This window comes from Choloepus didactylus, chromosome 4, assembly GCF_015220235.1.
Source record: "Choloepus didactylus isolate mChoDid1 chromosome 4, mChoDid1.pri, whole genome shotgun sequence".
NCBI lineage: Eukaryota > Metazoa > Chordata > Mammalia > Pilosa > Megalonychidae > Choloepus > Choloepus didactylus.
In genome coordinates, this window is record NC_051310.1 from 112,277,581 (window position 1) to 112,301,645 (window position 24,065).

The 24,065-nt window shown below is 39.3% G+C and overlaps 3 protein-coding genes and 4 non-coding genes across 12 annotated transcripts in view; 6 read left to right on the forward strand and 1 right to left on the reverse strand.

Moving 5' to 3' along the window:
* Window positions 1-12,273, reverse strand: part of ZWILCH (zwilch kinetochore protein) — a 64,121-nt gene extending 51,848 nt beyond the window's left edge. For 5 of the 6 annotated variants that reach the window (XR_005216436.1, XM_037833616.1, XM_037833615.1 and 2 more), the window contains exons 1-3: window positions 12,206-12,273; window positions 10,450-10,501; window positions 2,974-3,069 (exon numbers count right to left, since the gene is read on the reverse strand). Coding sequence is in view for 5 of the 6 variants with exons in the window: in XM_037833616.1 (XP_037689544.1) it covers window positions 2,974-3,069; window positions 10,450-10,501; window positions 12,206-12,258 (201 nt within the window). In the remaining variant the exon portion in view is untranslated. The remainder of the gene's footprint in view (window positions 1-2,973; window positions 3,070-10,449; window positions 10,502-12,205) is intronic. The other variant, XM_037833617.1, reaches the window with a different exon arrangement.
* A 470-nt stretch (window positions 12,274-12,743) lies between these two features.
* On the forward strand, window positions 12,744-17,952 carry RPL4 (ribosomal protein L4; the record flags this gene model as incomplete). Its single annotated transcript, XM_037835084.1, has 10 exons — window positions 12,744-12,803; window positions 13,958-14,129; window positions 14,327-14,433; window positions 15,454-15,592; window positions 15,943-16,067; window positions 16,344-16,473; window positions 16,766-16,922; window positions 17,238-17,321; window positions 17,456-17,576; window positions 17,654-17,952. Coding segments are annotated over 10 exons (1,314 nt in total), but the record flags the coding sequence as incomplete, so codon positions are not given.
* Window positions 14,178-14,249, forward strand: LOC119533572. Its single transcript, XR_005216696.1, has one exon. It is a non-coding gene; the product is annotated as a small nucleolar RNA SNORD18 (small nucleolar RNA).
* Window positions 14,619-14,717, forward strand: LOC119533658. The gene has a single exon (XR_005216778.1). It is a non-coding gene; the product is annotated as a small nucleolar RNA SNORD16 (small nucleolar RNA).
* LOC119533571 lies at window positions 15,760-15,831 on the forward strand. The gene has a single exon (XR_005216695.1). It is a non-coding gene; the product is annotated as a small nucleolar RNA SNORD18 (small nucleolar RNA).
* On the forward strand, window positions 16,534-16,603 carry LOC119533570. The gene has a single exon (XR_005216694.1). It is a non-coding gene; the product is annotated as a small nucleolar RNA SNORD18 (small nucleolar RNA).
* A 1,272-nt stretch (window positions 17,953-19,224) lies between the features above and the next one.
* SNAPC5 (small nuclear RNA activating complex polypeptide 5) lies at window positions 19,225-22,398 on the forward strand. The gene is made up of 3 exons (XM_037833627.1): window positions 19,225-19,380; window positions 20,686-20,772; window positions 21,466-22,398. The coding sequence occupies exons 1-3, from the start codon at window positions 19,291-19,293 to the stop codon at window positions 21,577-21,579; spliced, it is 291 nt and encodes a 96-aa protein (XP_037689555.1). The 5' UTR covers window positions 19,225-19,290; the 3' UTR covers window positions 21,580-22,398.
* Window positions 22,399-24,065: the final 1,667 nt, after the last annotated feature.

A 24,065-nucleotide genomic window follows, 5' to 3' on the forward strand; every position in this document is an offset into this window, starting at 1 on the left:
TGGGCCATGACATTAGGTCCACAGCTCTTATTCCTTACAATAATTCCTGTTAGAAAATGGACCATTAACCCATTGTGTATCAGCTCTTATTTGCAATCCAGGGTTCTGAAATCTAGGTGTTTACAAAAAACCTGAAGAGGTAAGCCTTGCTAAAAATAATAATTATTAAAGTTTGTATTTCTTGAGCATTACTATGTGCCAGACACTGTTCTAAGTTCTCATTTTTTCCTCATAAAACCCTGAGATAAGATACCATTATTATTCCTGTTTTATAGACAAGAAAACTTGAGGTAGCAACTGGCTAAATAACTTGCCCAGAACTGCAAAGTGCTAAGTAACAAAGCCAATACTGGAATCTAAGTAGTAAGACTTTAAAATTCAAGTTCTTATCAGTTACGTTCTCCTGGCAGTAAACTACTCAGCCACTTAATAGGTATTATAGCTATACGTTTTCTCAACTTTGAATTTCTTTTGCCAAATTCCAGGCTTCATTCCTTTCTAGGCCTGGCTTTCTAAATAGTTCCTAGGAATGTTATTTTTTTTTTCCACTGTTGGACTTTTTAAATATCCCATCTACCCAAAATTCACTCCTTAAACTTTATTGATTATTGCAGAACTAAAGGCCATTTTATTTGTCCTCCTTTTAAAAATGGCAGGGCCTCACTGCAGTAATCCCTCACAATTCCAAGCTCCATTCTCTCTAATATCCAACCAGATTTCCACAAATTCCCTCTGCTCATCTTTACTTTTCTCTTCTTAATCTGACCTTAATTTTTCCAGCTTTTGCTCTATTACATTTCCCCTTTTCCGTATAACAAGTCTGAATTCAACCCCATAATTCATTTATAATTATTTTCCAAGTATCTGTTTACCATAGATAAAACAATAATCACACCTTCTTTAATACAAAAGACATATATAAAATAGCTTCTCTCCTCAGAAAAAGGAGTTTTCTTGCATGCATGTGTATTTAAAATAAGGAGACTGCTTGTTCATTCATCATAGTGTCCTTGTAGACAGCTTGAGGTTCTAAGGTAGACAGCAGTGTTCCTTCCTGAGTGTTCACTCCTTTCAGTGTTCATTCCTGAGGTAATGCCCAGTTTTGCATACCAGATTCTATTCCTATCTATTTTAGGAAATCATGTAACCAATGAACAGGTCCTAGCCCCAATGCCACTGGATAATGTGAAAGCCCTACTAGCACTCAATAAAACTAGTAAAAATCACTGAAATTGCTCTGCCAAAACAGTTACCATAAACAAAACAAAAAGGTTTAGGATTGTAATTGTAAAGTGCTGTACAAAAAGAAGAGATTGTCTCGTGTTATGTTTAACAAACAAAAATTAAGCTTCGTTAGTCATATCTACTTATGTTGTGTGTCCAATACACTAGCTACACGTGGCCACTGAGCACTCAAAATGTGGCTAGTCCAAATTCAGATGTAAGTATAAAATACACACCAGATTTCAAAAACCTTATATGAAAAAAAGAATTTAAAATGTCATTAAAATTTTTATACTAATTAGATACTGAAATAGTATCTGAGATAGATTAGATTAAATGAAAAATACTATTAAAATTAACTTCAAACCCAGCAACCCTACTCCTGGGTATTTACTACAGAGAAATGAAAATTTATAGCCACATAAAATCCTGTACAAGGATGGTTATAGCAGCTCTAGTCATAATTGCCAAAACACTGAAATGACCCAAACATCCTTCAAAGTGTGAATAGCTAATTAAACTCTGGTCCTCCAAACCACGTGTTATGGTTTGGATGTATTATGTCCCCCAAAATGCCATTATCTTTGACGCAGTCTCATGTGAGCAGGAAAGGTATTGGTGTTGACTGGGTTGGAGACTGCTGGTTGGATGCTTCCATGGAGACATGATCACTCAACTGTGGGCAAGATCTTTCACTGGATAATTTCCATGGAGGTGTGGCCCCGCCCACTCAGCATAGGCCTTGATTAGTTTACTGGGGCACTGTATAAGCTCAGACAGAAGGAGCGAGCTTGCTACAGCCAAGAAGGACACTTTGAAGAATGCACAGGAAATAAGAGAGGAACTGCAGTTTACAGAGATATTTTGGAGACGGCCTTTGAGTGAGCAACTGAGAGTGACATTTTGGAGAGAAGCTGAAGCCTAGAGAGGAACATCCTGGGAAAAAGCCATTTTGTAACCAGAATTCCAGAGCAGACGCCAGCCACGTGCCTTCCCAGCTAACAGAGGTTTTCCGGACACCGTTGTCCATCCTCCAGTGAAGGTGCCCGATTCTTGATGCGTTACCTTGGACACTTTATGGCCTTAAGACAATAACTGTGTAACCAAATAAACCCCCTTTTATAAAAGCCAATCCATTTCTGGTGTTTTGCATTTCTGCAGCAGTAGCAAATTGGAATACCAAGGAATACTACTTAGCAATAAAAAGGACCAAATATTGATAGATGTGTAACGTGGGTGAATCACAAAAGGTTTTACACTGAGCGAAAGAAGCCAGACTCAAACGGTTACACATGTATGCTTCCATTTATGTGATATTCTCGAAAAGACAAAACTACAGTTGAGATCAGTGGTTGCCACGGGTTGGGATGATTATAAAGGAAGAGACAAGGGACTTTTTTGAGGTCATAGAAACTGGTCTATCTTTGTCATGGTGACTACCAGAATCTATATATGTGTTGAAATTCTAAAACTGGGCACTCAAAGAAAAAAGTCAATTTTATTGTATGATAATTTTTAAAAATTAATTTCACTTGCTTCTTTTTACTTCTTTTAACGAGGCTACCAGAAAAGTTAGAATTACATATGTAGCTCACATTATATTCCTATTGGACAGCACTGTACTTATTCTTATATGAATCAGGATCCACTTCTCACTAAAATGCAGAAAATACAGATCCTAGATTATTCCCAAGGAACCAAATTTGGTCACCCAGAATTAAACACCAAAAAAACCAAAGCACTACTTACCATTTTTTCCATGATGAATACTACATCATTTTCATTTAGGATATTCTTCAAAGGGTTTGGTTGACCTTTGCTAATCAAATGCACTTGAACATCAGTCTATTAAAAATAAATAATATCAAGTAATGTTATATATAGAAAATGTCAAGCAAACATATATATTTAGACACATAATGACCAGTTCTATGCAAGTGACTAGAAAAGAGAATTTAAACATGACATAATGTTTTAAAATTAAGATTTTATTTATTCTTTGCCCATGTATAGAAAATCTAGCTCTTCTATCTATATTCTACCCATGCTTCAAGGGCCACTGAAAGTGAAAGCTGACTTGTGAAGCCTTCTTTTGATTAGGATCACACTGACACCGCCTTCCTCTAATCACATTACATTTACTGTTATGTGTCACAAAATTCGCACTTTACTAAATACTATCCTTTCTTCTAATTGTACTATGAAATTTAGAACTTTTAATCAGTTTTAGGAACTGTATATATTTTTTTCAATTGCAAGTGCAATACATATTTACTGTAGAAAAGTTTAAAAATAAAGACAGCTAAAAGAAATTAAAAAAAAAAATCATCTGTAATTCTACTACCCTGGGATAATTACTACTGTTATTAGCCTGGTTGGTGTATATTCTTCTAGATCTTTTTCCAGGCATATAAACCAATCTATTTAAATTGAATTGCATCTGTTATTTGGATATCTAGACAGGATTTTATTTACTAAAAACAGGGCATTCTAACAGTTTAATACCAGGAAACGCATTCCATAACATTAAATATTTTTTGACAGTCTTGTACCATGACTCTACCACCATATATTTAATTCCATATTGTTCAACATTTTGGTAGTTTCCAATTATTCACTATAATAAACAATTGAAAATGGACTTGAATTATCAAGTCCTTGAATTACTCTCTTAAGATGAATACATAAAATCACAGTGACAATGCCAAATTGCCTCTCCAATATGTTCATATCTATACATTTACATTCCCATCATTTATGTCAATATACTGAATATTTTCATTGTTTATTTTTACTATCTCATAGCAAAAAATAGTATATTATTGTTTTAATTATCATTTGTTTGATCACTAATCAAGGTGAACAGTCTCTAATCTATTTGATTTCTTAATTTGGATATTGAAGCATTTGTAATCAAGTTCAGAGAGCAAGGAATACTATACTATTTTAATCTAGTAGGTTCTTAAATTTCTGGTACCAATAGCAAGAATTCAGATGATAAGTGAAAATTATATTTGTGTTTTTCTTTCTGTGATTACTTATTCTATTATGGTATTTGACCTTTTTTCCTTACTGATTTTTAAGAGCTTTTTATATATTAAAGATATTCACCTTTATCATTTATGACTATTTCCCCCCCACCTTATATATCTTTTAACATGTAATTCATTTCAGTTTGCTAATTGTTTCATGGATGTAGGTTTTTTTCTCCACAACTTTGTGGAGTTTACCTGTGGAACACTTAGTATGTATTATATACTCAATAAATAACTTACATTACACCTTAATTCTCTAGTAAAGGGGAAAAGGACAATCTCTAAACTATTCTATAATTTATTATTCTAAGAAATTAAATGAAATTCTTGAAGTCAATTGTTAGTTTTCATAAATACCATAAAATTGGAAAGTAATTAAACTTTAAAATTTAATTTTCAAGGCTGAAAGGCACACTGTGTTTAAAAATGTAACTGGAAAGTCATGATATGGACAGAACTGACACAGCAGGTAGGCACCTGAACTCCTACATCCTTGATCAAACAACTGTCCAACACCATGTGGAAACATCATCTTCAACTGAGTTCCATGACTTCAAGTGCAACCCACATGAAGCAATAAGGTAAGAAAGCAACTAGTCAGATGACTTTGATCAAATCTGTCAAGAAACAGTATGACACATAACCACATTACCTTTACATTCAATAGGGAATAAGAGCAGAATTTACCTGTTCCCCAAATTTTTAGAGATCAAAAGACTATCAAGAAGCTTGAGAGCTAAGATGGCAGCATAGAGAGGAGTGGAAGCTAGTTAGTTCCCCTGGAACAGCTAATAAACAACAGGAACAACTAGTAAATAACCTGGAATAACTGGGGGGAGACAAACGTGACTGTCCACTCATCATACACCAACCTGAAGTGGGAGGAATGCCTGAGATCACAGCATAAAATCTGTGAGTAAAAACTGCAAACCCGAGGTGAGAGCCAAGAGCCCCTCCCTCACAGAAGCCTTGCGGTGCTAGAGAGCAGCACTCTCTGAACAAGCGAATATACCTCAGCCCAGCTCCAACTGGGGTTTTAATGTTAACCCCAGTTCAATACAGACTGTGAATCCTCAACAAGCAGACAGAGGCTTTTGGTGACGACTGAACTTGGAGAGTCAGGGGACATATGTGTCTTGGGACGGGGAGCCCAAAGGATCAGGTGCTATCTCTGGCCAATGGGTGAATCTGGGGGCCACAGACTGACCCTGAAAGGGGGCTTTCTGTCCCTTTCTCTCTCTCTCAACCTGGGCAGCTCAGCGGAGAAAGCCTCAACCATTTTTGGCTTGCAGTGCTCTATAGTAGAGAAAGCCTCAGCCATTTTAAACTCGCAGCACTCTGACCCAGTCAAGGGTGGAGATAGCAGAGTCAGAGAAACAAAGAATCTATTTATATGCAAATGACCTCTCTCTAGGGGGCACAGCTTCCCAAGAGGAAAGAGGTGGGGCCCAGCCCTACTACCCACCTCCCATTCAGAACCAGACCCCAGAGACTGGGAGAAAACAGCCATGGGCCACACCTCCTTACACCAGTCTAGAGTAACAGGCTGACAGACGCCACCTGCTGGGCAGAAAAGCACAAGGTGTGTCAATCCTCTAAGACACACCATCAGGGAAACCTGATACTGAATATTTCCTCCTTCTGGGACCTGAGCCTGTTCTCATCTGGGAAAACCTGACTGGGGTGACCAAGGAGGTCAGATGCCTAGACAATAAAAACTATAACCTATACTAAGAAAAACAAAGTTATGGCCCAGTCAAAGGAACAAACTTACACTTCAACTGAGATATAGGAATTTAAACAACTAATACTAACTCAATTCAAAAAGTTTAGAGAAGATATGGCAAAAGAGATAAAGGCTATAAAGAAAACACTGGGCATACATAAGGCAGAAATCAAAAGTTCAAAAAAACAACTGGCAGAATCTATGGAAATGAAAGGCACAACACAAGAGACGAAAGACACAATGGAAACATACAACAGCAGATCTCAAGAGGCAGAAGAAAACGTTTAAGAACTGGAGAACAAGGCACCTGAAAGCCTACACACAAAAGAACAGATAGAGAAAAGAATGGGAAAATATGAGCAACGTCTCTGGGAACTTAAGGACAAAATGAAATACAAGAATGTACATATCATTGGTGTCCCAGAAGAAGAGAAGGGAAAAGGGGCAGAAGCAATAATAGACAAAATAATCAATGAAAATTTCCCATCTCTTGTGAAAGACATAAAATTACAGATCCAGGAAGTGCAGCGTACTCCAAACAGAATAGATCTGAATAGGCCTATGCCAAGACACTAATAATCAGATTATTAAATGTCAAAGATAAAGAGAGAATCCTGAAAGCAGCAAGAGAAAAGTGATCCATCGCATACAAAGGAAGCTTAGTAAGACCATGTGTGGATTTCTCAGCAGAAACCATGGAGGCAAGAAGGAAGTGGTGTGATATATTTAAGATACTGAAAGAGAAAAACCACCAACCAAGAATCCTATATCCAGCAAAACTGTTCTTCAAATATGAGGGAGAGTTCAAAATATTCTCTAACAAACAGACAATGAGAGAGTTTGTGAACAAGATACCTGCCCTACAGGAAATACTAAAGGGAGTACTACAGACTGATAGGAAAAGACAGGAGTGAGAGGTTTGGAACACAATTTTGGGTGATGGTAGAACAGCAATGTAAGTACACTGAACAAAGATAACTATGAATATGGTTGACAGAGGAAGGTTAGGAGCATGTGGGACACCAGAAGAAAAGAGGAACGATAAAGACTGGGACTGTATAACTCAGTGAAAACTAGAGTGTTCAACAATTGTGATAAAATGTACAAATATGTTTTTTCATGAGGGAGAAGAGACAAATGTCAACCTTGTAAGGTGTTAAAAATAGGGAGGTATTGGGGGAAAAATACAATTAACATAAACCAGAGACTATAACAGAATCATTGTATTATGCTTCCTTTAATGTAACAAAGACAATATACCAAGGTAAATGCAGATAAGAGGGGGGCATAGGGGAGGGGTGAGAGACTCTCGGATTGGTGATGCTGTCTGACTCTTTATTCTACTTTGATCCAAGGTTATCTTTCCTTTTGCTGCTTCCTAGCTGTCATGTTTTTTTTTTCTTCCTCTTTCTTTTTTCTTTTGCCTTTCTACCTTCTTTGATTCTTCCTCCTGCTTTGTGGAAGAAATGTAGATGTCCTTATATAGATAGTGGTGAGGGTGGTGAACACATAAATATGTGACTATACAGGGAAACATCGACTGTTTACTTAGGATGGAATGTATGGTGTGTGAACAAAACCATCTTAAAAAAAAAAAAGGGTTGATGACGAAACCTTGAGGGCAATATACTCTCAACCGAATACGGTTGAGAGAGGAAGGTGGGGAGCATGTGAGACACCACAAGAAAGGAGGAAAGATAAAGACTGGGACTGTGTAACTTGGTGAAATCTAGAGTATCCAACAATTGTGATAAAATGTACAAGTATGTTGTTTTACGAGGGAGAACAAGCAAATGTCAACCTTGCAAGGTGTTAAAAATGGGGAGGCATTGGGGGAGGGATGCAATCAGCATAAACTAGAGACTGTAACTAACAGAATCATTGTATTATGCTTCCTTTAATGTAACAAAGGTGATATACCAAGGTGAATGCAGATAAGAGGGGGGGATAGGGGAGGCATGTTAGACACTTGACATTGGTGGTATTGTCTGATTCTTTATCCTACTTTGATTTAAGGTTATTTTTCCTTTTGCTGCTTCCTAGCTGTCTTTTTTTTTCCTCTTTCTTTTGCTTCTCTACCTTCTTTGACTCTCCCTCCTGCCCTGTGGAAGAAATGTAGATGCTCTTATATAGATAATGGTGAAGGTGGTGAACACATAAATGTATGACCATGCAGAAAACCATCGATTATTTACTTGGGATGGAATGTATGGTGAGTGAACAAAACCATATTAAAAAAAAATGGGTTGATGACAAAACCTCAAGGGCAATATTCTGAGTGAAATAAGCCAGACGCATAAGGACAAATATTGCAGGGTCTCACTGATAGGAACTAATTATAATATGTAAACTCATAGACAAGAAATATAAGTTACCAAGATACAGAACAAGGCTAAAGAATGGGGAGTGGTTGCTTAGTATGAGCAGAATGTTCAACTAGGATGAACTTAAATGTTTGGAAATGAAGAGAGGTGATGTTAGCATGTTGTGAGAATAACTAACAGTGGTGAATGGTGCGTGAATGTGATGGAAAGGGGAAGCTCAGAATCATGTATGTCACCAGAAGGAAAGTTGGAGGTTAAAAGATGGGAATGTATAAAACAGTAAACCTTGTGGTGTGCAATGTCCGAGATTAACTGTACAAATATTAGAAACCTCTTTCATGAACCAGAACAAATGTATGACACTACAACTAGAAGTTAATAATAGAGGGGCATATAGAGAAAAAAATATATACTTATTGCAAGCTATATTCTACAGTTAGTAGTATTTCAACGTTCTTTCATAAACAGTAACAAATGTACTACACCAATACTACAAGCCAACAATGGAGGGGAGGTGGTTAGGGATATGGGAGGATTTAAGTTTCCTTTTTTTTCTTCTTCTTCTTCTTTGTCTTTATTTCTTTTCAGGTGTAATTAAAATGTTCTAAAAATTGAACAAAAATTAATTGTGGTGATGGATGCACAGCTGTATGATGGTACTGTGGGCAACTGATTGTACAACTTTGGCTCTTTGGATAACTGTATGGTATGTGAACAATCACAATAAAAGAAAAAAAGGCTATCAAGAATGAAAAAAAAAATAGAACATTTGTCTAATTATTTCTAGTACAATTACCAAGTAAATAATACAACTTCCAGATACAGAATTATGTATAAAAATCATCCTTGAGAAGAAAACCTGGTAGGATATTTACTAACTGGTCCACATAACATGAATAAAAACAATTTTAGGACATTTACTAGAATAACTAAAATAAAAACTGGCAATAACAAGTGCTGGTGAGGATGTGGAACAACTACAACTCTCATATATTGTTGCAAAATGGTGCAGCCACATTGGAAAATAGTTTGGCAGGTTCTTATCAAATTAAATATACATTTACCCCATGACTTGGCAATCCCATTCCTAGGTATTCACCCAAGAAAAATGAAAACTGAAGTTCATACATATAATCTGTATATGAACATTTATAGCAGCTTTATCCACAATCATCAAAAACTGGAAATAACCCAAATGTCCCTCAAGCAGTAAAGTGATAACCAAACTGTAGTATATGCATATAATTGAATGCTACTAAGCAATAAAAAGGAATGAACTATTGATAGATGTAACAATATAGGTAAATCTGAAATGCATTAAACTAAGTGGAAGAAGTTAGGCTCAAAAAGTTACATATTTGTCATCATTTAGAACTATCTTAAAAACATGTTCTTAAACATAATCCATTTCTGTGGGTGTGAACTGTTGTAAATGAAACCCTTTGAGGAGGTCACTTCAGTTAAGGTATAACCCAAATGAATCAGGATGGATCTTAATTCTATAACTGAAGGCCTTCTAGGGAAGGCCACAGAGAGAGAAAGCCACAGGAGGCAGCCAGATGCAGGAAGTCAATGGAACCAAGAAGCCAGGACAGGATGCCACCATGTGCATTACCATGTGCCAGAAGGGCCAAGGACCAGGGATCACTGACAGCCAGTCCCACCCAGAACACCAGAGTCTTCTGGAAGAAAGCATCTCATTGATGATACTTGATTTTGCACTTCTCCTAACCTCAAAACTGTGAGCCAATAAGTTCCTTTTGTTTAAGGCAACCAATTGCATGGCATTTGCTTTAGCAGCCAGGAAATTAAAACAATATTGTATGATTTTATTTACATGACATTATAGAGGACAAAACTATACAGACAGAAAACAGATCAGTGGTTGCTGGGGGCTGGGATTGGGGGAAAGGGTTGACTACAGAGAGAGAGGAGGAAATTTTTGGATATGATACAAATGTCCTATATCTTGATCATGGGGGTGGTTTCATAACTGAATACATCTGTCAAAACTCCTAGAACTGTACCTCAAAAGCATGAGTTTTACTATATGAAATTAACCTCAATAAACTTGACTTTTAAAAACCCAGAATTTTAGGATTATTGAGTTGTGCTTAAAATTCAAATGAAGTGTTTATACCTCATATATAAATGGCTCTTTGCAGATTCCTTTCTTTTCTTCATTAAATTCCCTGAAATGCAGAACCATGTGTGAAAAATAGAGCTACAGTATCTGTTCCATTATTTAAATTAAGGGATTAGTTATCATTTTATCTCTGGATAACACCAGTGGAAAAAGGGAAAAAAACAACAACAACAAAATATTCTGGTATTAACAAAAGTCCTGAGGCATGGATAGAGAGAGGGGAAAAAAGCAAAATAGGAATATTAGGACATTAAAAAAAAAAAAGACACCTGTGGTGATTAGTAGACTACTGCCAACAATTGGGTACAACTGCTTCTCAGAGGCATTAGGAAATTAGTTTGCCTGCCTCCACTCTTCTTTCTTTTCAAACACATCACCAATTAATATAAAAATATGATTTACCACATGCAAGTAAAAATGACTGGAATCTGACATACTACGGAATTAATGGGTAACCACAAGTTATTAAGGGGTCCCCGGCCTTAGAATTCTATGGCTAAAATGGAAACACCTATTCTCCCTGAATTTTTATAAACTATTTCTAAAAAATCAGTACTTACTGAGTTTGAGCTACCATATGGAAATTTCCAACAGATAGCTGGATACACAGGCATTTTAGCAGATACAAGAGAAAAGAGAGTTTTAGTGCTTACAAAACAAGAGAAAAACTAACATCCGTGAAATAAATGAGAAATGCAAGGATATATATAATTGAGTTGTGTAGGAGAATCAATAGGCAACTGGTTAAATAAACATTAATAAGTCATAGAATGAACTATCATACAGCAGTTAAAAATGAGATATAGCACTTAAAAATGAGATAGGTCTTCAGGCTTTCATATCAAATGATGTCCAAGACATTACTAGTTAAAAAAAAAAAGATAAACAACTAAAAGTATAGCATTTAGAAATGAATGGGTTAGATTAGATGAGTGGTACTCAAAGTGCAATCCCTAAACCAGTAGCATCAATTTCACCAGGAATTTGTTAGAAAGTCAAACTCAGGCCCCACCTCAGACCTACAAAATCAGAAACTCTGAAGGTGCAGCCCAGCAATCTGCGTTTTGACAAGCCTCCAGGTGACTGATGCTCGCTCAAATTTGAAAACCAATGGATTAAATGAAAGCATTTTCAGGTAGAACGTATAACTAGATGGAATTCCCTTGTTACAACTTCTGTATTTCACTCTAAGAATAAAATGAAGTCTTGGAGGACAGTATAAATAAAGGTGCTTTTCAAAGCCAGCACACCATCACATTGTACCATTGTAGCTCATATGGTAACTATCTTAAATATATACATATCTATACATACACACACACACACACACACACACATACATATTCCAAGGGTAAGGCAACAGGTGATGGATACCAGCTTCCAGTTTTCCACATGTTTAGAGGGGCCTCTACGTATCACAAGTTGTGTGCATCATCAGAATGAAGAAACCACCTCTTGGAAAACATGTTCCACCTCGTTTGATAACGTACAGATATTTCTGCTAAATGAGACTGCACACAAGCCCCCACGACGCCAAATCCACACCCGTGCTCTCGATAGGACTGGAGCCTGTCCTCAACTCCCCGACCACAGGAAAGGTGACTGCGGCAATAAAATATGCGCCACCCAGAAACAGCAAAGTCCTAACCCCCAAGGCTGAAGCAAAAGGCCTGGGGCGGGGATCCGGATACCCAAGGGAAGAAGTGGTAACCTAGAACCCCGGCCACAGTAGGAACCGGCTACGACTCACTGCAGAAGGCGAACATATAACTCCTCAGCCGCACGATTCAATCGCGCCCACATCCCTCGTCTGTCACAGCACAGGTCCCAAACCGCCAAACTGAACTACGCGCCCGGCCGCCTACGTCCGGGGTCATGACCCCACCCTGCCGGGACTACTTTTCCCTCGCTAATAAGTTCCGTTTGTCCGTAAACCTAAACTTTATTTTGGAGGACACAACAATTTTTCCTATCCCAATGGTATTCCATTCTTGCGGGAAAAAATTAAAATAACTCTAATGGTTGCGAGGAGGTTGTTTAGTCTCGCAACATTTTGTCACTCCCTCCCGCGGATTATTCTGCAAAAAGGAGTCCCCCGTTTCTAAGCACTATTATTGACTTCGAAAAACAACGATTACCAAAGTTCCACACATATACATAAACAGTGCGTTATTTTTTATTTATCTGGAATGTTAGAGAGATATTTTGTGCTTACGGGTTGGTTCTGAGACGGGGTAGGGTGGGGGACGAGATGAAGGATACATATAGAGAAGGTGTAGTGAGTACTTCCTTTTCCTGTGGGAGCCGCCGGGTTGAGAGGAGTGTGGCCTTCTCCTCTCCCCGACATGGTGAGCGTAGGTTCTGCTGGCTGGTTTGTTGCTTCATATCCTAGCCCAGCAGGGGAAGACTGGGTGTTCGGGGCATAAAGTCTGCGGGAAGGAAAGCAAAGAGGGGAAGGAGATGAGGACCAAAGGCATCTGCTTCTGGTGGGGAGGTGGGTTGTGTGGCGATATGGCAGCCATTTTAGAGGCAACGTGGGAGTCCCGGCACAGGGCCTCTGGAAGCAGCCCAGGCCACCGGGTCGTTCTCAGGCGTAGAGGGTCCTTTGGGATTCTAGTTTAACTTGGATCCTAGGTATCCTCGGTTCAGCTGAAAACTTCAGGCTTTGCAGTTAGACAAAAAAAAAAAAAAAAAAAAAAAATTGGGGTTAAGATCGAATAGGGACATGGAACAGTAGGGGAAAGGTGAGTCAGTTAAAACTGATTTGTATCTCCAGGTGCTTCTTGGCAAAGATTATTTTTATGTTTTGAAAGACGGATTTTGTTTTTTAAAAAAAGGTATTTAATTTGTATTTCTGTTTTTTCTTCTGTCCTTGTTATATTTTTCTCATTTTGGAACGCTTGTCTCTACCCAGTTTAGGAATCATTTCTATAAAAGCTTCCCGGCCCTGTTCGCTTAAAAATCGTTACATCCCATGTCACCGAAATGTTTGTATCCTCAGCCAGTTCATAGTATGGTATCGTGTTCGATGGTAGCGAGTGCTGTGAACGTAGGGAATTAGAGAAGAGGGAGTGGTTCGGTGAACTAGTGGGGATAGGCAGGGATGGAAGTTCGGATGAGTAGAGTCCTGGTAGACAAGATTTACTGACAAGTGGGGGATGAGGGTGAAAGAAATTAGGTAATGACTGACGTTGAACAGCTTGTGATACCTTACAGTATGAGTTGTGCTTTGTAAGGCTTCCTTTGAGCATTGTGTGATAAACCATTCTCTGAAAATAATAAGTTATGTGGCAGATTCTAAGTGACTTTCAAGTGTAAGAATTTATTGAGGTTTATAGATCATGTGTTGATGTGCTGATAGGTTAGCCTTGTGTAAACTGGTGTTTTCGCTACTACCTCACCAAACTAGTCCTCTGAGTATTTAATGGTATGATTCACACTTGAAAAGAGTGTACTCCTGGTAACATTGCTTGCTCATATATCTTTTTTCCTTTTTCCGAAGGCGTGTGCTCGTCCATTGATATCGGTGTACTCTGAAAAGGGGGAGTCATCTGGCAAAAATGTTACTTTGCCTGCTGTGTTCAAGGCTCCCATTAGACCGGATATTGTGAACTTCGTTCACACCAACTTGCGCAAAAACAACAGACAGCCCTATGCTGTCAGTGAGTTAGCAGGTATGGATTTAAATCCTTCTACAAGCTGATACTTCAGGGGCTGCTTTACAGTAGTGATGAAATTACACTTCATTGGTCCGTGTTTCTGAACCACGTGATTTTCCTGGATGTTCTGATGCTGTTTGCTACCATGCATAATAGTCATAGATTGGTATGATTGAGTAACTAAAACTTTTGTTTTCCTATCCTAATTTTAGGTCATCAAACCAGTGCTGAGTCTTGGGGCACTGGCAGAGCTGTGGCTCGAATCCCCAGAGTTCGAGGCGGTGGGACTCACCGATCTGGCCAGGGTGCTTTTGGAAATGTATCTTTTTTTTATTTCATTACCTAGACCCAGTTGTCATGTAGAAGCTAGACGACCAGTCCAGATGCTAAATATCACATTAAACATTGCTCTAGACTGATTGGAATCTGGAAGGTGTTTAATTTTCTGTCATAACTTTTTTCTTGAAAAGAATAGGGGCAGTTTTGACATTAGAAAACTTTGCTTGCAGTGATGTTGTAATTTGCGTCTTACTCTGTTCTCAGCGACAGTTGCCTGCTGTCATTAAGCTGGTACAGAAGGTTGACGAAAATTCTTCCTGAGCAAGACATAACTTTTTTTTTTTTTTTTTTTTTAATTTTCACTATCAGGCATGGTAACTTTTAATCTTCATTTTATTGAGATATATTCACATACCACGCATTCATACAAAACAAATCGTACTTTCGATTGTTCACAGTACCATTACGTAGTTGTACATTCATCACCTAAATCAATCCCTGACACCTTCATTAGCACACACACAAAAATAACAAGAATAATAATTAGAGTGAAAAAGAGCAATTGAAGTAAAAAAGAACACTGGGTACCTTTGTCTGTTTGTTTCCTTCCCCTATTTTTCTACTCGTCCATCCATAAACTGGACAAAGTGGAGTGTGGTCCTTATGGCTTTCCCAATCCCATTGTCACCCCTCATAAGCTACATTTTTATACAACTGTCTTCGAGATTCATGGGTTCTGGGTTGTAGTTTGATAGTTTCAGGTATCCACCACCAGCTACCCCAATTCTTTAGAACCTAAAAAGGGTTGTCTAAAGTGTGCATAAGAGTGCCCACCAGAGTGACCTCTCGGCTCCTTTTGGAATCTCTCTGCTACTGAAGCTTATTTCATTTCCTTTCACATCCCCTTTGGTCAAGAAGATGTTCTCCATCCCACGATGCCAGATCTGCATTCCTCCCCGGGAGTCATATTCCACGTTGCCAGGGAGATTCACTCCCCTGGGAAGACATAACTTTTTAATTCTAAGATTTGAGAAATGTGATTCTTAACCTGGGAAAATAGATGTGTCGTGGAGGTCGCATGTTTGCACCAACCAAAACATGGCGTCGATGGCACCGTAGAGTAAACACAACACAGAAGCGATATGCCATCTGCTCTGCCCTGGCTGCCTCAGCCTTACCAGCGCTGGTCATGTCTAAAGGTGTGTGATAATTTCTATCATGGGGCTGGTACAAAATATTTCCCTTTTTCTTTCACCTGAAACTCTCTGTGTTGTAATTGCTTTCATAAATTGTACTCATCCCAAAATGCCTGTTGAATGATGCTGTTAAGGGCTCTATGGGTACTTCTTCGTAAGCTTTTTCAACTGCCAAATGATGAGATTCCACTATATTGGTCCGTGTTTCTGAAAAACATGATATTTGTGGAAATTCTGACTTGGCAAATTATATACTGCTGTGTTTTTGTGAGCTGCATAAGATCTTGTGTAAATGGTTTGCCAGTTTTTCAAGTTTCAGAGTAACCAGGTAAGTGTTGGATTGGCTTTGTCAGGTCATCGCATTGAGGAAGTTCCTGAACTTCCTTTGGTGGTGGAAGATAAAGTTGAAGGCTACAAGAAGACCAAGGAGGCTGTTTTGCTTCTTAAGAAACTTAAGGCCTGGAATGATATCAAAAAGGTAGGTTCAATGAATGCATATAATTTTGATCATCCAAAGATAAGCATGAAGGATTTAGCAATATAGTTAAGCCTTAGTGAATAAGAGTGCAAGGACTCAGGAGCCAGATTGATTGAGTTTAAATCCTGACTGTGATATATGGCTGTGTGTGTAACCTTGAGCAACTTATTTGTGCCTTGGTTTTGTCTGTAAAGTGGAATTTATTAGCTTTGAGGATCTGCAGGAGTCATATTAGTATAACATATGTTACAATACTAAGTATTCTTCACTTTGTAGGTCTATGCCTCTCAGCGAATGAGAGCTGGCAAGGGCAAAATGAGAAACCGTCGTCGCATACAGCGCAGGGGACCATGCATCATCTATAATGAGGACAATGGTATCATTAAGGCCTTCAGAAACATCCCTGGTAAATTCTTATACTGTTTAGATGTTTTTATCACCCATGCTATGCAAGCTGACTCAGCTTTTGTTGTGATGAGATTCCACCTTATGGTCCGTGTTTCTGAAACACATGATTTTGTGGAAGTTCTGATTATTGGCTGAATGAGGGCACCGTTGATGGTTGAAGGTTTCTCAAAGTTAAAATTGAGCAGGTTTAAATGCTAATTATATTAGATGCCCTATGTAGCACATAAACCATAAAGATATTTGTGTTCTGTTGAAATACAGGCTCCTTAATTTTCCTTTTCTTTTAAAAGGAATTACTCTGCTTAATGTAAGCAAGCTGAATATTTTGAAACTTGCTCCTGGTGGGCATGTGGGACGTTTCTGCATTTGGACTGAAAGTGCTTTCCGCAAGTTAGATGAACTGTATGGCACGTGGCGTAAAGCTGCTTCCCTCAAGAGTAACTACAAGTGAGTTTTTCATATTGATTCATACTCAGAACAGATGCTTTTTATACTGTGGATAATTACGTTCAGAATTGGTTTGCATGTTTTCTAAGTAATGATTGTATTTTGTGAACCTTTTGTCTTAGTACAGAGGTAATATGCTGAAAAGGTGAGACTCTACCTAATTGGGTCCGCACAATATAAGGGAAATTTTGACTGAATTTGGGGGAGCTTAAATTTAAAAAACAAAAAAAAAACCAAACCTGTTTTCTGTTGAGGACCATGTTCTTTAGTCTGTTACTTGAGAAACAGGAATGTATGCATCCATTTTCCTTTCAGCCTTCCCATGCACAAGATGATGAATACAGACCTTAGCAGAATCTTGAAAAGCCCAGAGATCCAACGAGCCCTCCGAGCACCACGGTAAAATTATGACAATTACAGTATAGTTCTTGAAGTCCACCTCCCATCCTTATACTATTGGTTATTTCGAAAGTGTATGTGATTGGCAGAATGTATTCTACAGTGATGCAAATACAGTATGTACCTTCTTACAGCAAGAAGATTCATCGCCGAGTTCTAAAGAAGAACCCACTGAAAAACCTGAGAATCATGTTGAAACTGAATCCCTATGCAAAGACTATGCGCCGAAACACCATTCTTCGCCAGGCTAGGAATGTAAGTGATGATTTTATATTACTGGTAAGTAAAGTTTCTAGAAATATTTAATATTCATATTTCCTAATTTTTTACAGCACAAACTCAGGATGGATAAAGCTGCAGCAGCACTAGAGGCCAAATCAGATGAGAAGGGGGTTCCAGGCAAGAAGCCTGTAGTGGGGAAGAAAGGAAAGAAGGCTACTGGTGTTAAGAAGCCACAGAAGCAGAAGCTTTCGGTGAGAAAGAAGGCTGCAGATACCAAGAAGCCAGCAGAAAAGAAACCTACCACAGAAGAAAAGAAGCCTGCTGTTTAAATTGCTTATTCCATAAAAGTCAAATTATATTGGACACCTTATTTTGAATAAAGACCAGATGAAAAAGGCAGTGAGAAACACGATTTGTGTAAATCTTGTTCTCAGTAATTCCAGTTCTTTGTTCCATTTTGTAGGCTGGTATAAAGTGCAGGCTTAAATTCATACATTCTGAATCCATGCAATTGAATGGGAAGGGGCAACTCTAAAACGCATACATAAAACCCATTTTATAATGCCAGCTGTCTTCAGAAATAGATGGTTACAAGACTTGCCTTGGTAAAGAGGTGACAAAAAAGCTGTTGAAATTTAGCCCAAAAAACATGGGAACTGGGTAGAAAACTCCCATGAAGAGTTAACATTTTAAGTAACCACAAGGGGGCAGAATTGTTCATCTGTAGTAAGAAGTTGATCCTTCTTGTTAATACTTAATGGGGGTTTGTCCCCTCAGGATTTTAACTTTTGGCTTCTGGTGTGAAAAGATAAACCAGAAGCCATTTTTTAAACCATTTTGTATTTTTTAGTATAGGGTGTGTGAGTATGTTGATAGAATATGGTATCACAGAAAGGCCCCCAAATTGCTTCAGGTAGTTTCAGTCCTGAATCAGAATTGTCACTGCAGATCTTATCACCCTAGAATTAACCTTTAACTCTGCTTTTGGTATATGCTGGGGTCTCCCTTTTGCACTTGGGCTGACAAAATAGCTTCCCATGGCAGGCTGCCTTGAGTGGCAGCCATTGTCACTGATCTGATCTGTTGCCATCCACATTTGCGGGATCAAATCGCCGCTCAGCATATTAAGGTAACATCTCTGCAATTTGCTAGGATTGCTTTCTCGCTTTTTAGTTAGTTGTTCTGTGCAGGCCTCTTCACACTTGTCGGTCCCCCCCCCCCCCCACCCAGGAATCCTTCCTTGCAGAACCTCTCCTTAAAACGCAGTTGTGTGTCATTCCTTTGTACTAGATGCTGTTAATTAGGTCCCCGCTTTTGAATTTAAAGTGGCCTTTTCGACCACCACACTGGAGGTGCAACCAAGTGAGTACTGTTTTAACAACCATTTGAAACATTTTGCGTTTTCTTCACTAGTGAGGAAATGGGTTATTGGACTAAAGATACTAACCCAGTCTAAGATTTAGTTCCAAGTTAATTACAGCTCCAACTTCTTCTGCTTCAGGAAATATCCTTATGAGTAACTTCTTAAGTTTTAAAATTTGTCACCTGGAAACGAGTTTAGGGACCTTCCGGTAGGGCGGCGAGAGAGAACGTACGCCGGAAGAGTGCTCGTCGTCCTTACCCAACATGGCAGCCGGCCCCACCCGCCCCTGCTTTTCGGTTTCCGGGAATGCGTGGGTGATTGCGTCATCACCGAGCGTCCGGGCCGACTGTGTTGCTCGGAGAGCGGCTGACGTTAGGAAGGAGTATGCTGAGCCGGCTTCAGGAGCTGCGCAAGGAGGAGGAGACGTTGCTTCGGTTGAAGGCAGCGCTGCACGATCAGCTGAACCGGCTCAAGGTGATCCCGTGGCCCTCACCCGCTCCTCCATCCAGCCCATGCCACTATCTCTCCCGCGTCCCCAGCTCCCGGCTCGCGCCGTCTCCTAGCTCCCCAAGCTGTCGGGATCCACGAGAACCCTTGCGCTCCGGGGTGCCCACCTGGGCTTCTCAGCCAACATCCTGGATGGACCTGGACTGCTGTGCCTGTTATCCCATTCCCCATCTCGCCGTTGTAGCACTAATCTATTGGTGTACAATCTTGTGTATTCGAAGCACTAGGTAGCTTATGAGAGTATTGGGCCCTACACCTCTCAGTCTTGCACGTCTATTACGAGGCCCAGGAATTAATATACTTGGCAAGTACACTCCCACCCTCATTCCCACAAGCTGAGGAAATGCCACCTCTTAAGGTCGCGTAGACCTTTTCTGCCTACCGAACTCTTACCCCTGAACGCCACAACGTTTACTGCTTGTATTGGCACTTGAAACAGATTATTAGTATTGCAAAGCTAACAGAGACTCATTCTTCCCGTTTTGCTAAGGAACACACTAAGACCCTGGAAGAAATTTCTCCCAAAGCCTAGAGTTACTGGTCACTATTCTTCCCTGAGCTGCTATTACTGAGTACATGGCCTTAACATTAGCCCACCTGGGCCACTTCCCAGGACAGTAGGAATTGTAGGCGGACAGGAGCTTCCTTCATCCCATGTGAGATGATCATGGTTGTCCAGCACCCTTCTTCAGGATCTTTAAATCCTAATTAGATGAAGGTTATGAAAGCACTTTGTAAACGGGAAAGTGTTGTACCACGAAGAGTATTACTTCAGGGCATTTGTAATGGCACACATTTAATGTTCTAATTTCACCACTGTACCTGTACAAGTACCTAATATGGGAGTGTTGATGATGCCTCTAAGAGCACAGATACTCCTACGCTCCAGGAAACATCTTCCATTTTTCCTGCATTTGCTATCTCATCATTGGGCAGACAAGCCTGAGCCAAGGAAATCAGGCCTGCTGGGAAGCCTGAGGACACCTGGGTTGTTCAACACATTTGTCCAGGGAAGAGCTGGGGATTGGAAGCCTTGGTTTAGTGGGAACACCTGTGCACCCCGGGTGATGGGGGCTGGAGGCTTTCTTTACCTATTTCCTTAAAAGGCAGAGAAAGCTTAAGAGCCCAGCCCTTCCCACTAGAGCAGTGCAGAAAATACAGCTATTTTCACTTCTTCTCGTGGTGTCATCTCCTAGCACAGTCAGTAATTTTTACCCACTTCTGTAGCACAGTGAAATAATACGGAAAATGTTCTTAACTCCCCTTTTTTAGGTTGAAGAGTTGGCCCTTCAGTCAATGATTAGTTCTAGAAGAGGGGATGAGATGTCTTCTCAACTTGCTCCTGAACCATCACAAGATGTAAGTTTAATCAAGTGTAGGCCTAAGGAGAGAATGCAAAGTCCACTTGGGAAGTGCTGATAAGAATTACTTTTCTAGTTAAAAAAATCAACTATTCTACACTAATGTTTTTGGCAGGGAACAATAACCCTTAATTAATTAATTACTAATATTTTGCCTCACCCTCTTAATCATCCATCCTCTAGTTATCCTGAGGAACCCAGAGAGAGTGTGATCTTTGTAGAGATGTTTCAAAACTCCTGCTGCTTTGTGAATGATAAGTAACCTTGGGGTTAGAAAATAGTGTGTAGCTTCAACTAAAAGCACAGTGCCAAAAAAAAAAAAAGTTCTCTTCCTTGGCGTATCCTTCTCTTAATAAACATCCTCAAGTCAGTCAGTCAGTCACATTCTTTCTAAATATACTGTATTTGAATAATTCTCTTCGCACTTTCTACAAGAACCATGTTTGTAAATCGGGTAACATTCTATCGTATCTGGGGCATGTACACTACACCCACACCCCCACACCCCCACCCCCCATTTTGGCAGCAGGGGTAGGGATTGAGAAATAGGAACATGGCCATACCTCTTAGGTCCAATTCTTGAGAGTCATGAATAGTTTAGATGAAGATTTGATTTTAAAACATTTTTAAGAATTTCTTGCTTTGAGTCCAATGTACTTCTACTGATCTGTAATGTCCTTGGTTACAACAGATGTTGGTGCATGTAGACAATGAAGCATCAATCAACCAAACTGCACTTGAATTGAGCACACGGAGCCATGCTCTAGAAGAGGAGGAGGAGGAAGAGGAAGAATCAGATTCCTGAAAGGGTGGAAAAGCCAGGGTTTGTTAGACAAATTAAATTTCTAAGTCTTACAAACTTTCCCTCTCCAAAGAAATCTTCCTGGCATGGACCCTAAGGCCTACTTGAAAGGGAAGCAAGAACTCTTATAGAAGGATATCTAGTTGTAAAAATGACTCTATGAATACCTCAAGCTTTAAAATGTTTTAAAAATTGGTGATATGCAGAAAATCAAAGATGCAGTGACTTAGCATTGAGCAATTAGGGGTGGTGCTGTGTCTGTAATCTAGTCACTTAGTAATTGTAATCAAAACAGACAAAACTTCCTCTGAAATACTATTGAGAAAGTCTGGCATTTGCAAAAAGGGCAGAGTTTAAATACAAGTCAACCTTTCCATCCAACAATGCCTCTTTTAAGAAATCCATTAAAGACGGTTTGCATGCCTTTGAAAACTTGTGAACACAGCAAAGCCACAGTCTAGGAGAGAGAAAGCTGACACGCAGGGCAGAGGACAGAGGGTCACTTGAGAGTACAAGCTGTTGCTGGCCTCAGTGGCATTGCAATACGGTGCCCATTATAGTCTGCTTTGTGTAGTTGTCATCACATCTAGCTTGAGATAGTGTAGTGAAATGTGCTTGGAAATAAATTATAGTTAAAAACTGGTCATGGAGCTAGCTGGTTTCCAGATACCAACAGAGAAAAGGATCAGTTCCTCCTCTGGTGAAAAAATACAAGGGGATGGTTTAAAACCCATTTCTGGCTTTAGAAAGGAAATATGTCATTAAGAAATTGCTTTGCTTGGGAGATTTGACTTTTATAATAAAGAGATGACAGCTACAGAATAAGAGTTGTTAAAACTTGGTATTTGAAGTTGAGACTCATTTCTTTTTCCACTGAATATAGTTAAGTAAGTGGTTGCTTAATTTTAAGAAATTCATTTGTCCTACCCAAGTAACAGAAAAGCCAAACAAAATGCAAAAGACTCCTTCAAGCAGAACTTTTTATGTAACTGTTCCAGAAGAGAACATGGACACATTTTAAAATCAAGTTTTCATTAAAGTTATTTTGAGCTCCTTTTACAGGAGGTAGCTGAAAGTTTAAATGAGTGTGTTTCTTAGAAAATACAATGTGAGATACTTCCTGAACAAAAAGCATCAAGGTACACCCTTTTGGGGTCTAAAGTATGAGTTGGGTTTTTAAGAGCTGGAAAACTTGGCCCTCTCACCTCCTTGTAACTCTCACCTTTCCATCTGAAAACTGAGACTGTTCACATCTGCTCTAGCAATTTCACAGGTTGTGGGGTGCTAATGAGATATTTAAAAATCTGTTATTGATGTCTCTGTAAGAGGAAGCTTGAGGAAGGAGTTTGGTACAGGGAACTCAATACACTGCAAGAATGATGCAGGGAACATCCTTCTTGAGAACAAGATCATGCTTGGTAAAAATTACTGGAAATACATCTTTGTCTCTTAAAATGCAGTCTTTGGATATGAAAGAGAATTTAACACCCCCCCTCAAAAAAAAGAGCACACAACAGGAAAACATTTTAGAAGATAACGCCATTCCTTCCTCCTAAGAAAGCAGTTTGCTCATTTTAATGAGACATGCTCTCATTAGTTGTTTCCATCTTCTCTGTTGTTAGCAAAAGAGAGTGTGAGGAGGGTGGGGGTCTTAAACCTTGGCCTGAATGTTTATATGTTGACAACTTACAAAGTCAGACTGTTGACTTAGGACAGCTGTTAGCCTCATGGTGAGAAAAATTATTTACTAGCTTAAGATAGCAGTATATACAACACTGACCAGTTTTTAAAATCCTGGCTTTAATCTGAAAATGCAGTAGGCCTTTTCTTCCTAAATATGTATGTTGGCTTTGGTTTTCTATAAATTGTCCTTTCAAAGAAGAAAATGAGGGAAGAGGTGAGGTGCTGGTCAGGTAGCCTCACATGTACCTATAGTTTCAAAAGTCACCTTTCAAAGAAGGAAAGGACACCAGTGACCAGCTGGGATGTGGCTTTGTTTTCTCTGACTTCTCTGTCACCTTACAAGCATGGCCAAGCCTGCACTGGGCACATTCCTCCTCTCCAGAAAGTGTGTGGTTAAGTGTGACTATGGAAAGGGGAAGAAGACTGCTCAGAATAGCATAACAGCATGTGACTGACTGTCCTAGGGCAGTGGCTCCCACACCAGCCAGGCACGGCCCAACCACCCATCCCAGGCCCTAGGTCACTTCTTTGTTATAGAAAATGAGAAAGGTTCTGTGGGAAGTGTTTGGGGATTTTTTTTTCTTCATATTTGTTCCCATCCCAACCCCACGCTGCTGCTTTTCACTTTTCTAAATAGGTACAGGCATACCTCATTTTATCAAGCTTCACAAATACTACATTTTTTACAAATTGAAGGTTTGTGGCAACCCTGTGTCAAGCAAGTCTATCTGCACCATTTTTCCAACAGCATGTGCTCACTTAGTGTCAGTGTCACATTTTAATTAAGGTATATACATTGTGATTTT

Excerpts from the sequence above, each read along its gene's own strand:
- SNAPC5 (XM_037833627.1), top strand. The coding sequence starts at position 19,291 with ATGCTGAGCCGGCTTCAGGAGCTGCGCAAGGAGGAGGAGACGTTGCTT. Across the intron at positions 19,381-20,685 it reads ATCAGCTGAACCGGCTCAAG|GTTGAAGAGTTGGCCCTTCA; the intron begins GTGATCCCGTGG and ends CCCCTTTTTTAG. Across the intron at positions 20,773-21,465 it reads CTCCTGAACCATCACAAGAT|ATGTTGGTGCATGTAGACAA; the intron begins GTAAGTTTAATC and ends TGGTTACAACAG.